The sequence below is a fragment of the Taudactylus pleione genome, unplaced genomic scaffold (assembly GCF_031769625.1).
Source record: "Taudactylus pleione unplaced genomic scaffold, aTauple2 ptg000015l, whole genome shotgun sequence".
Taxonomy (NCBI): Eukaryota; Metazoa; Chordata; class Amphibia; order Anura; family Myobatrachidae; genus Taudactylus; species Taudactylus pleione.
In genome coordinates, this window is record NW_028284417.1 from 37,279,805 (window position 1) to 37,293,426 (window position 13,622).

The 13,622-nt window shown below is 36.5% G+C and overlaps 1 protein-coding gene across 1 annotated transcript in view; it reads right to left on the minus strand.

Annotated features, from left to right (window-relative positions):
- The window catches only part of SIM1 (SIM bHLH transcription factor 1), a 75,561-nt gene that overhangs the window by 11,473 nt on the left and 50,466 nt on the right, over positions 1 to 13,622 (minus strand). The window contains exon 9 of the mRNA XM_088470962.1: positions 8,931 to 9,093. Within this exon, the coding sequence (XP_088327088.1) occupies positions 8,931 to 9,093 (163 nt within the window). The remainder of the gene's footprint in view (positions 1 to 8,930; positions 9,094 to 13,622) is intronic.

Consider the following 13,622-nt stretch of genomic DNA (forward strand, 5'->3'; position numbering starts at 1 on the left):
GTGATGATGAATAGATCCCTAAACAACAAATTAGATTACACAGATTACTTTGGAGGAGATTTATCAGAGCTTGGAAAGAGATAAAGTGGATGGAGAAAAATGACCAACCAATCAGCTCGTAATTTTAATTTTTCACACACAGGGGTCTATTTACTAAGCCTTGGATGAGGATAAAGTGGACGGAGATAAAGTACCAACCAACCAGCTTCTACCTGTAATTTTTCAAACACAGCCTGTGACATGGCAGTTTTGAGCTGATTAGCTGGTACTTTATCGCCATCCAAGGCTTAGTAAATAGACACCACAGGCTGTAAAGTCACAGTTATGAGCTGATTGGTTGTTATTTTATCTTTCTCCTCTTTATCTCTCTATTTGGACAATTTTCATTTTGCAAGGATCTTTAATTCAGAAAATTACCAACAATTCTTTGTTACTATTATTATTATTATTATTATTATTATTATTATTATTATTATTAAAGTATTTCAAGAGACATTCGTGATCCTGAAAGATATTAACATGAACTCAGAACCTTACAAAATGTGCATCTCATAAAACATGCTTAAAGCAAACAAGAATTTACCAAAGACTTCCACAGAAAGTTTAAACTACATATCATCATTAATTTATATAAATCCTTCTAAAAACCAAAAACTGAAAAATTCAGAGACATATCTTCTGGTTTATGACTGGTTTAGAGATATATGTACAAATTATTTGAAAATTGAAGTAATAGGAAATTCCAGGAATATTTAATATTTTTATTAGGATGTATGGGGCTTAACTGTCTATATTGACTTTCAGGTATAACAAACGATTCATCAGCTATCGCTAATCTCCTTATATTTAGGTAAACATCTGGGGTTTAAATGCCCCAGAATTTGAGAAGTAGGAAGATATGCACACTGACAAACAGTTACTGTACAGTTTTAAATTGTACTATTTAGAGCTAGGGCCAGGTCAATTATGTCTCTATAGTAGAAGACTAGTAACTTGCATTTAAAATGATTTACCTTAGACATTTATGGGATTTAACAGAAAAGCATAAACATTATCATGCTTTATGCCAACTTGAAAATATAATGTCTACATAATTTTTACACTCCCACATGCTGTAAAAATAAAATGAAAATACACGATGTTTATCATCTTTTGCTAAATATTTCACTCTTAGTTAAAAGCTATCAAATATAATGCCTAAACTCTAAACATGAATATAAAAAAACACAATTTATCTAGGCATAACATACTTAGACAAGAACAGGAAATAGAAGGAAGGTGCGCTGGTTTTCACACAATATTATCTTGAATTCGGTTCGGCAGCTCTCACAGTGGGCTCTGCTTCCCACAATATGACAAGACAAAGAAAGGGAATAGTGTAGCGCCGTATGGAATTAAAAAAAAATTAATCTGAAATTGGATACAAACTATATGCTCACAGCTTCTGCTTCAGTTGTATCAGTACATGAAACTATGGACTGCCACGTATTAAGTGTGGCTTAGTTACCATCTTTAAATATACCCACTGTGTTGCTATTACCATTCATTTATAGGTTGACAGTATATTGCTGCTATATTCGTATCATTACTCTTGAGATCATTTATTTTTATTATATATTCCTTGTCGAGAAGTATTTTTATCTATATATAGCTTTTTTATGATCTATTGTGAAATAAATCTTTCTATATTGAATAACATATTTAGAAAGCATTACTCTTGATAAGCACTTTATCGCAGCTTCAGAATTTAATTTAGTAAATCTTGAAATTAAAATCTTGCAGAGGGAGCTGAGTATCGCTGAGTTCCCTCTGCAAGATTTTAATTTCAAGATTTACAAAATTAAATTCTGGCAATAGTGGTCCTGATGCGCAAGGAATTGATACTGGCTTACAGTACCACTTAGAAAAAATTATAATATTAAATATATATTATTTTAAAAATGTAAATTAGCCATTTGAAAAAAAAGAAAAAAATGCTTGATTCAAAATAAAAAAATTTTATTGAATTTATTTCGTTACGCCATCCTGATCTGAGAATCATGTTAAACAGATCTCTTAATGTATGGCAAAGCCCATACTCAAATATCCATTTTCATCAGAGGTAGGTTTTTTCACCATTTATTAAATAGGCCCCATACATTGTAACCTAGAAACACACAGCCAGATTAACTTTGTAGTCATCCTTTCTACTGCAATAATAGTAAAAGTTTTGCAGCTATTTTATAAGATGTGTAACCACAATTAACAGGTTTTATTATAATACTTTGCTAACATTTAAGGAACTCCCCAATATTGTTCAGCACAGTAAATTGCAATTGATAGACCTATTATAATGTAAAGAGCATTTAATATATGAAGAATGTATTGAGATGTGTGAATTAAAAATATACATTGATATTTCCAAGTTCTCTAAAAGCTATTCTCTACTGTGCTACTACTACCCACCCATCTATTTATTTGAGCTCACCCTACTGCCACCTACCCACCGTAACTGTGGTGTATTACAAATGTACAATAATAATCATTTTTAGAAAACTATACATTTTAACTACAAATGATAAGGTTTTGGGGTCAACTGAGTACCCATGATTGTTCTTACCTATAATGCAAACAGGGGCTGCTAAAGGTACAGCGCTCAAGTAGCCTAATTTTTGACATTTACCCAAGCTGTAATGTGTTTTTTCATCAAAGATGTAGTTATTAATTATTATTTAATTGCAAAAATATAACTTAGAGGCTGATTATCTGGTATCATGGCCTAGCAAAACATGAGGTGACTTGTGAAAAGTGCTATGTACTAAATCTCTGTTCACACTGCTGGGATTGCACCTGCTATTAGCATCTGTCATAGAACCATGGGTACAAAATTTAGGGGCCATGTTGATTACTGGAGTTGAGCACTCCAGAATTCTTACATGGAAACATAGTAAAATAAATTAAGTAATATGCTAAAGAACGCTACAAGAATTTCTGGGTGTTATGCTGATCACTATTTGTACAGGATACAAGTATCTACGGCCTTAGTTAGATGGCAAAAGAGTCAAGTGTGCTGTCACATGGTCCCATAATTAGTGTTCAATGATTGTCCAATGTTTAGTGTAGCTATTGTCAACCTGCAGTGGTTTACATTGGACATCTCCAAACAGCAAAACTATAACAGCAGGCACTCACACTCAGAGAGTGAATACCCAGTCGCTGTATTAAGAACATTGTTGTTCCAATGCAATTTATCGCGATATGGACCCTGATGTCATTACTTTGAAGGAAATGCTGGGCAACTGCTGGAATACGCTGGGTCTCCTGACAGAGAGCAATACAGTTTGTCTGGTGCATACGAATGATCTGGACACTTTAGCTCACTCACACATACAGCCTAATTAGTGAGGAGCTGGATCCTTTCCTACATTATACTAATCCAGGATTGTGAGTATATGAAATCCACTCAGGACATTCTATAAAAAGGATCTTTTTGAAGTGTGTCACTAGAACTTTACTACAGTAACGTATTAACTTTACTGCAACATTGTCTGCTACATTATAGGATCATTGTGGCTACATAAATATCAACTTTCAATTATTTGAAATAACACAGGCACCTATTTGCTTAGTACCGTGTGGAATCAGGATATACAGTATATAGGCCATCTTTTAGGCCCCTGCAGAGATTCATTTTACTGTTTGGATATTTAATATGTACCTGTGAATGGTTTTTTTTTAGGAAATGTGTATTTTGCATTTTTATTGTGATATTGTGATTGTGATTAAAATAGGTTATTAATCCTTAATGCCTTGTGTCTGATAAGCGCCACCTCATACCATTCCTTTGTTCTGTTTTGATTGAGAGAAGATTGGCATAGCTTCTCGTGTAGGTGTGCAGCATTGTGACACTTTTTTGCAATACACCGCTGCTAGCGCAGGGTCCAATATTACGGTTTGTTATCCTTTTCAGGGCCTAATATTTTTATGAATGTATAGAATAAAGAAAGCAATATAGAGGTTTGTTTGATGCATCTTTCTCACATTGGACTGAACTGTATATCAATGCATTTACATTATGGGTTTTATCTAAGATCGTACAGGTGTAGACCAGACGTATTTACAGCTGCTGCCAAACATATTACAGGTGAGTAGTTTAATAAACAGGGTTGTCTAAAACAGAAATAATGATATGTCATGGATCACATCAACTTTAAACACTGTAGTGTAGTACAATGAGTTAGAATGAGCAGAACTGCTATGGAAAAAATCCTGAAATAATACCCATTACAGATAAACTAAACCTGTCCTGCTGTTGCTTTGGACCAGATAGTTCATTACTGAAGTGGGAGGCTCTTGTGAAAAACAATTAGCTTTCAATCAAAGTCTAGGATTGCAAATCCCCCATGCAGCTCTGGAGCAGTAGGGAGTAGGGCAGTAGAGTAGTCCCAGTATAGGGATCGCCGCCAAACTTGACATTGTGGGTCCATAGAGTAACTTTTAAAAAATTCACCACCTGGGAGGGTCTTTTAACCCCTACAAATTTTGGGAGTAAAGGACATAAATATCTCTTAGCCTAGTAATGAGGCCATGTGACATGGAAGCTACCTACCATCCATCTCCTGGTGCAGAGGGACACAGCATAAAAGATTAGTTCAATTGTGGCACTGAATACTACAGTCCCAGCCTGATGCACACAATTACAAATTGCCCAATGTCTTGGGCAGAAAGCAATAATAGAAAGCTTCTTGATGCTTTGTGTCACCAGAACCATTCTTTCATGCCCAAAGCAAAGCCAACAACCATAAAATTGGGAGGGTGGGAGGGAATTTCCATCAGAATACTAGTTGCAGAATCCTATAAGGAAATAACCCAACCACAATGTACAATGCGCTATCCTAATACACCCAACAAACTATCTAAATAAAACCTAGCAAACCCCACCTACTTTACCAGAACACTGAAAAGGGGTGCCACAGCCTGTAACAGCAAATGGTTTTAATCCCCTTTGTTATATTAAAATACAACTTTGTAATTTTTAAGTATTATAAGAACCACCAACAAAACAAATACAATTAATTTGGACTTTAAAATCAAGAAAATGATATAACTGTCAACCGTGGCTACCTCATTTCCATGGACATGGTCGCTTGTTAATGGTTTCCTCTGGGGAATTTTTGCCCCTGGTAAAGACTAACAATGCAGTGCAAATCCAGTCAATCTGTATATGTAATTCAATTACAACTATCTGTTTTTATACTCTGGGCTTTCTAAATTAATTATTTTTCAAGAGTACTATTTGAAACATAAAATAAAAAATATTGTTATAAATAAATGTATCAATATACTGTGTATAACAAGCTGAATCGCATCTGTCCATTAGTAGTGTACCTCGAAAATATACATGACACCTATAGGAATCATTGCAGACCATGCTATCCGGCTAACAGACTGCGGCACATCAACACCGCTCACCACTAACAGCAGCAATCAGCAGCGATAAGTGTTAGTAGCTGCGGGTGACCCAGACCAGACATTCAACATCAGAGGGAAGTCAGACTCCCCGCCGGTTAACAGCACTGCCACGGGTTTGAGAGGACTGCCGGACTCACAGCACAAGGCATGGATGGGTAAGTCTCAGCGCGGGATGCCGCGCCTGCAGACTTTTCTCACTAGACTCTGACTATCTACATATTATGGTGCCCACACACTAGGCGATCTGGTGACGATGCGATATCATGTCGATTTCTTCCCCGGCAGTCATAGGCACGATATGGTGTTAAAAACTATCCAAATTGACCCACGATCTATCATGCCTCCTACACTATTCCAGTGCATTGTGACTGAGATTTTCAGATCTTGCCTGCAGCAGGCAAGATCTGAAGATGCGATGTACGACCAGTGGGGATGCACATCGGCATCATAATCGTGAGTGGAGACTCATGATTAGGACATATTTTAAATGATCTGTCATCCCGATGCGTCATAATCGGGCTGATCGTGTAAAATATCGCCTAGTGTGTGGGCACCTTATCGCTACTGTGCAGGGGTGAAATATGACATCTCTCCATACGGCAAAGGACCTTTTCACCAAGGTTTCTGACAACTCCCTTTAGAACACACAGAGCCTGTATTGGCAACAAGATTTTAATGTAGGGGACATAAATACAAGTTACATTATGGAAAGTAGCCCCCTCAAAGGGCTCACTTACCACCAAAGATTTTGATAAAGGTGACGTAGGCACATATTGCAATACGGAAAGTAGCCCCCTCAAAGGGCTCACTTACCACCACAATCCATTACCATTGATGTGGGATGATCTGACCTGGGACAATCTGATCTGGTATGCACTACAGGTGCAATTAGGAGCCAACTAACTTCCCAAACCACCACCCACCCAATTGGACATTCAATACTAAAATCATCAGATTAAGGCCCTGATTCAGAGCCGGACGCTCTGACAGAGCACTCGCTCTGAATCAGGGCTGTCCTTCTTCATTTTTATAACGGCCTCCTGGCCGCTCGTATAGCTGTGGGTGACCACCCACAGCTATAGCGAGCGGCCAGGAAGATGGTTGCAATGGTCAAAACCATTGCGACCATCAGGCTTGCGACGAGACCCTTGTGGTAGGGTCTCGTTGCCGCAAACCCTGGAGTGCTTTTGGCTCTATCAGAGCCGAGAGCACTCCCACTGACATCACTTGTGATGTCAGTGGGGCCGGCCCTAGACGGTAGGTGTTCCCATGGGAATGCCTCCGTCTGGGCAGCCATGCCCCCGGCACGCCCACCAAAGGGGGCGTGCTGTCACTCACCATCGACAGCACGCCCCCTTTGTAGCAAGACCCGGAGTGACGTCTTGCCCGTCGCTATCCGGGACTCGCGCATGCGCATGACGGAGCCGCCTCCGTCATGCGCATGCGCACTGGGCCAACATCGACCCGCTTGCGAGCGCTCAGCGCTCGCGATCGGGTCTGAATTAGGCCCTAAGTGTGCAGCTCTTCCTCTTCACGTTTTATCAGAGGACTGTGTCTCCTATCATAAAATAAAATGTCTTTATTTTAGCATAACATTTTTGTCACTTTGATATACTACATCTTATCTAACAGGACATCATATACATATATCACATAGGTGTAGCACTTAGCACAAATCCTTTGATTAATACCTAGAAAATAATAAACAACTATGAAATTAGTATTTTAAGATTAATTGGCTTAATTCTGCTGCCCTTTAAATCTTGTAGGCTGAGACAGTGGCCTCAGGTTTACCCATTATTGACACCCCTTGTTTACAACCATGCAGATATTCTCAGGATTATCTTCCATTAGCTGTGAGCTGAAACCAAAGACAGGTATCATGGTTCAGATCAGCATGAAATGTTTTCGATGGGTTTTGTATTTCCATTGAAACTAATTAATTTAACAACGCAGCATCCTGTTATTTATAGACAATTTCATGTTCCCTACTTAGGTGTGAACTGTATCCTGTAATGAAACATATACTGTACACTACACTACCAAACCTATTTTTATCACTTAGTATTTGCTAGCAGGGAAATACATGTGTCAAAAATAGATAGCTTTCCCCCCAACATGACCCATTTCATTCAGGACATTCAGGACACAATGTTCTGCACTTTGTGATTGCTACTAATTTTCTAATTACAGTAGCTTGAACTGAGTGATGTCTTATAGCATGAATTTTATTTTCATATTAAATCACCACCTTTCGTTGTTTCCTTCATACATGTAACAAGCTATATAAATGTTTTACTTTTTCTGTGCCCGTGATAAATCTTGTATAAAAGCTTATACAGCTTAATCACCATCCACCTATAGTACCAGCTACAGCTGCTTTTCGGTCTGGTGATCTACCAGCAACTTATTATTTAAAGAAATCTTTGAAAATTGCCTTTGCATAAAATCCAAACATGAATATCTTTCTGCCCTTGGGATTAATAAGGATGTAGAATAAATTATATATTGGCCAGACAGAAACTATATAATACATACAGAACTTGAAATTAACATGTGTAAACTTTGAAAAATATTCATATATACTTTAGTAGAAAGTGTACCTTAAAAAGCAACAAAAATATCCACATATGGAAATAAGAAAGCAACTTTTATGGTTTCAGTATAATAAATTAATACAATGATTTACATGTGGAGATACAGTGGGTGAGATGTAATAGGGTCCGAGTTTTTAGTGTGAGACAAACTCAGACCTTCCTGCACGTTTAATGGTCCAAGTTTGTCTTACAACTCATCAAATGTAATAGCCTAAGAACTTGTGAGTTTGAGGCTATTATATTATGCAAGTACCGGTGAGTTTTCTCCTATGAAAACTCAGACCTTTTAATTCGACTAGCATTAAAAGGTCTGAGTCATACAGAAGCCATCACAGATCAGGGAGATCCATGAAAGCTTCTGTGTTTAAAAAAAAAGTAAAGAGTTGGTACTCTGTACACTTTATGTCTCTCCAAGGCTTAGTACATAGACCTCATGCTTTGTAAACAAGTGTACCTTCAACTCAGCATGAGCCCCATAACTTCAAATCTTATACCTAAATATTGGCTAAATGTACTCTCTAAAAGAGCATATCTAACGTACTTTTTCCTACAGATTAGTGAGTTTTGGGAGTAATTCATATGCCTCACAAGGAAGATTGATAGTGCTGATATCTGTAATCAAGGCAAAACAACTTCCATATATGTACTAAATACTGTGTCCCTGTGCAATAAATATTCACAAGGCAAGCAAAGATTACTTTAAGCAACAGTTTTTAAATACATGTATATCTAAAATAGAATGAATTGGATGATAAATACTTTTTTATGTTACACATGTTACTGTTTGTTCCCTAGATTGATTAACTTAAAGTCGAAAGTTGTAAACGATTATTGATATATATTTAAAGTGGAATATTGAAATGATATGTAAATGGCACATACCTGTGGATATGGTGATGTCCTAGATTTCGCCTTTGCACTAGGAAGACGTGACTTACTGCCCTTCCTACTGTCATTTATGGCTGGATTTGAATTTGCATAAGAGAATGTCGGCTTTGTTGTTACTTGATCCAATGATAGCTGCAGTCCTTTATATTCTGTATCTCTGTATAATATATTAACATACAGACAATTAATTTTATATCTGTCATATAAACAACATATTTGCCTTATTCTTCACAAGATCAAAATCTTTCATGGGATTCTATTGAGAATTCTACAGTATAGGGAACTTGTAAGTGTACTTATGTGCCATACACCTTCTGCCCTCAGTAGTTTAGGACTTATGACCAGGAGAGTAGACACTTTGGGTCATTGTCGACACTGTTTTCTAAAGTCTCATAGTCATGTGATCTGCACAACATCTGGTCACACACGTTATGTGCAATTGATAAATCTATCATAACAGGCCATGTGAATGCCCAAAGTAAGGTATCAATAGGGCCGCTGCCTTATTGTTTCTCTGTACATACACACACACACCCTTTCCATGGGACAAGAGATCCACCTAAATGCAGATGTAACTTTGTATACGCACAACTCTGCATAAGCCACAGTTGTGTCGACACACCCTTGATAAATTTTGTGATTGCCTCATTACCACCCATTTATGACCCTTCACCCGCAAATGGAGGCACTCTGACTCATCCATAAATGCATTCTCAGACACCAATGGAAGAACAGATAAATGAAAGACATCACAATGTTGCCTTGTGAACCACTGACAGGCAACAGTGAAATATTGTGCAATGCGTATATAATTCTTCGTTTATTGAACGTCATAAAAAAAGGAATTGATTTAAATTACTGTAAATAAATATATAAACAATAAAAAAAATAACAAAAGAGCCACCTATAGCATCTAGCTTTTGTTTCTCTCCAGTATTTGAAATCATTTGGTTGCCAGTGTTAGCGCCCCCTGAGTGCTACCATAGCACCACTACACCATTTTAATTGTTTTCTCTTTACACAGTGTATACTAGGAACTTATTTTCTCTTTTCTTTTCTTGGCACATGTAAAGACATCTGTTGATTGAGGCTACATTGGAAACAAGAAATATCTAACTTCAAGGTTGGGAGAGCACTGGATTATTCCCGTTTCATATACTGTAACTATCAAGGAATTCTGTTGATTAGCTACTTTATTCCTGGTGGCATGTTCAGCACTCATCACCAGTGACATTTCTGGTGCCAGTCTTCAACCAAACATTTGTACATAATTTTAAGTCAATCAAATACATACTGTTCACAGAACCGGGAATTAGTGCGGATGTGGAAAGTGGTGACATGTCCTCATACGTGCTTATGTTAGTGAGGATAGGCTGCATGACACTGAGGTAAGCAGAAAGCCACAGGCTGAGAATAAGATAGTGGACAGAGCAGTGTAACTCCGCAGAACAGACTATAGACTCCAAAGATGTTTCTATTCATAGCAAGTCTTTCCTCTGCCAGCAATATAACTGCTAAAGCATGACAACATTTTATTTCTCACTCCTCTGTATTCTGCTCTCTGTGACTAGGGGGCGCTGACAAGTCTTTTTGTTTCCCAAACAAAGAAGTTTAAGCATGGAATCCTGAAAACTGTGATTGCTTGGCGTCTATGCTCATTAATATTTTTTTTAACACAAATGTTGTACAACTCATATACCTGATTAAATCTCATCTGCAGCCAGCCATAATGTTTTGTGCAAACAGTTGATTCATGTCTCTGATATAATGCATTTCTTAGACAGCTCCGTTAATTACTTTCATTTATTTCTAATCTACTTAATGCCGTAGTACAGTAATGCTTGACTAAATATGCATTATGCTCTTTTATTTAAACTCCTAAAACAATTTTCTGCTATGCCAAATGCAAACACTTCTTATACACACAGTGAGTCACGGTGCTATGAATAACAGTGCAGATGTCTAGAATTTATTTCTTATTTCCAGATAAAGCATCTTTTATAAGTATTTACTTACTACAGTTCATATATCCATTACCACTATTTCAGCAGAGTTAGTAACAAGAGAATATGAAAACACATTTTGTTTTACATGGAAACATTGTTTATTGGAGTCTTTTTTATCTTTGCTTATATTTGTATTTTGATATCTGATATTGACTTCTATTGGTTTATACAAATACCTCAGAGGGCAGAAACATATATAAATACTGTAGTAAGGAAATTTGGATATACAAATACTGTAGTTATGTGTGACACCACAAGAGCTATAGCTATTTCATGTCAGACTGCTTTGTCAAAATATTTCAAGACTAATACCAAAGTTTTCAATTAAAAAAAAAGAAAAACCTCTAAAATTGACACAAGAAAGAAAAAAGAAAACATATTACACATGTAAGACTATCATGCATATTTTATCCATACACATGTTGACAGATCCTATTATAAAATGATTCAGATGACAAATTGTATTGTATTGCTATCCCCATCAATGAAGCATTGCTACCACCAGAAAATGTACCAGTAAATAAAATTTAAGATTTAAGTATACTGAAAATATCTACTCTACAGATGTAACAATGTCATCTGATCTGTCAAGGCTCCTCTCTTGTACTCTGAATTAGTTTATATACTGTATAAGTAACCAGGTGTAATCTCTAGACCAGAGGTTCCCAAACTTTTTTGAACCACGGTGCCCTAGAGTATCAGAATTGCTTCCACGGCACCCCTAAGCCAAACATTTAGCAAAGTAATAAAGTGAAGTAATATTGTGCTGACCTGTCATCCTTAGGTTCAGTTATGTGGTGTTGGACAGGTTTGAGCTTCTGTTTGTCCACATATTTAGATTACACTGACCATAAATAATTTGATTTGGTGCTGGACCACCAACCTGAGTCACCCCTGCAAGTGTCCCGAGGCACCCCAGGGTTTGGGAACCACTGCTCTAGACTAAAGTTTGTTCTTCTGAAGTCTTCCCACTTATTAAAATCACCTATGGTCTGGACAAATTGATATTTCCATAATTCCAAATGTCACCTTATTACATTGTCTTTATAATTTCATGGCTCAGGTCTTGGCAGTAACTTTATTGCAAAATAATTAGAATTTAATAAAAGTATATGAGTCTGTATTAATGTTCCTTTAAATAATTAATTAACAGTAATATAAAAAGACAAGGTACTATATTTGAAGTGAGGACAACTTTATGGAGAGTATTTAATTCCAGTTCTAAATAGCAGCAGTTAATGTGTCTGTAATAGATCTGTCATTGACAGATTCTCATCCTTATGAGATAAGCCTGCATTAGGCAGGCAGGAAAGGTTAAAGTAACTAACCAAGTTGTATGATTTTAAATGTGTAACTAACCTCTAGTCTATTTTGCAGTGATAGGTATCATTACTATTGTACAGACTCTGCAATTTCTCTATAATAAATTTGTTCATTAGAACTTTTTGCCACATGCAGTAATGTGTGTGAAGAAATTGGATTCAGCCAGATCAGAGCAATAATTCAATATACTGAAGTCGATAAACATAAAAAGAAACTTTTAAAAAAGGCCAGATGTAGAATATCCCAATTGCATTCCTATTTTCATCCATTTTTTATTCATGCACTCTATATTAAGTATTATAAGTCACGGACAACACATCTTCTATTACTTATAGAACCTTACTCCAGAGAGACAATGGCCAACATTAATTTACAATTATTTTTGTTGTCTAAAGAAAATTAATTGGTTATATCACTGTTTGATTATTCAGCTATTACAAATGTGTATAATATATAAAATGTGTTATTTATAATAGGCTGTAAACTTTGTTAATTAGAGGGACCAGCCCAAATTCTCAGCGTTTGACAAGACAAACCAGTGTTGCTATGGGTAACTTCTCCAATCATCCACTTATACACTCCTTACACGGCTTGATACAGCTTCCCCTAAATTAGGGTGGTGCATTTGCCTTAAATTGTAATTGAATTGGCATGGGTATGTTTACAGCATTTGCTTTAAGGGCTCAAATATAGAAGAGAATTATAAAACCATAAAACAATAGCCTTTTAACTGCAATTCAGTAAGCAGCATCAACCATACAGCAAGATTTGTTGTCTCTATGGTAAATATATTTTACAAAGTCACTGCAGTACAGCATTGTTTAATATGTTAAAACCCTTCCACCCTTTAAATATACTGTTAGTCTCATTCCGATATGAGTATGCCTCGGGCATTGACAGCATAGACACAGGGTTGCTGAGACTGCTGGGACACAGGGCTGCTGGGAATTAACAACATTTTGGGGAAAATACAATTGCAGGTGAAGTTTTGAAAAACACTGCAGCAGTGGGTTTTTCCCGCAGCTGCAAGGTTTTTACTATTCAATTGCTGAGTCAAAAATCAGTCGCTAGAATTTTTATAGGAATTACACTGTTTATTTTCTCAAAGCCCCAAAGCAGGTAAAAAAAAAAACTTAAAACCCTATCCTATTTTAAACTTATTTTAATGTTAAAATGTCAGGGATTGGACAACCCCCATAATGACTACTTAGGAAAATGGAAGTTTTCAGTTAACAAAATTGGTCCAATAATAACATATCATTGTTGGTTGTTAAACCCAATAATGACTTCAAATTACCCCAAATTAATTTGTTGTTAATTTTTGTACCACATTTTTAATTAAAGAATACATTTAAAT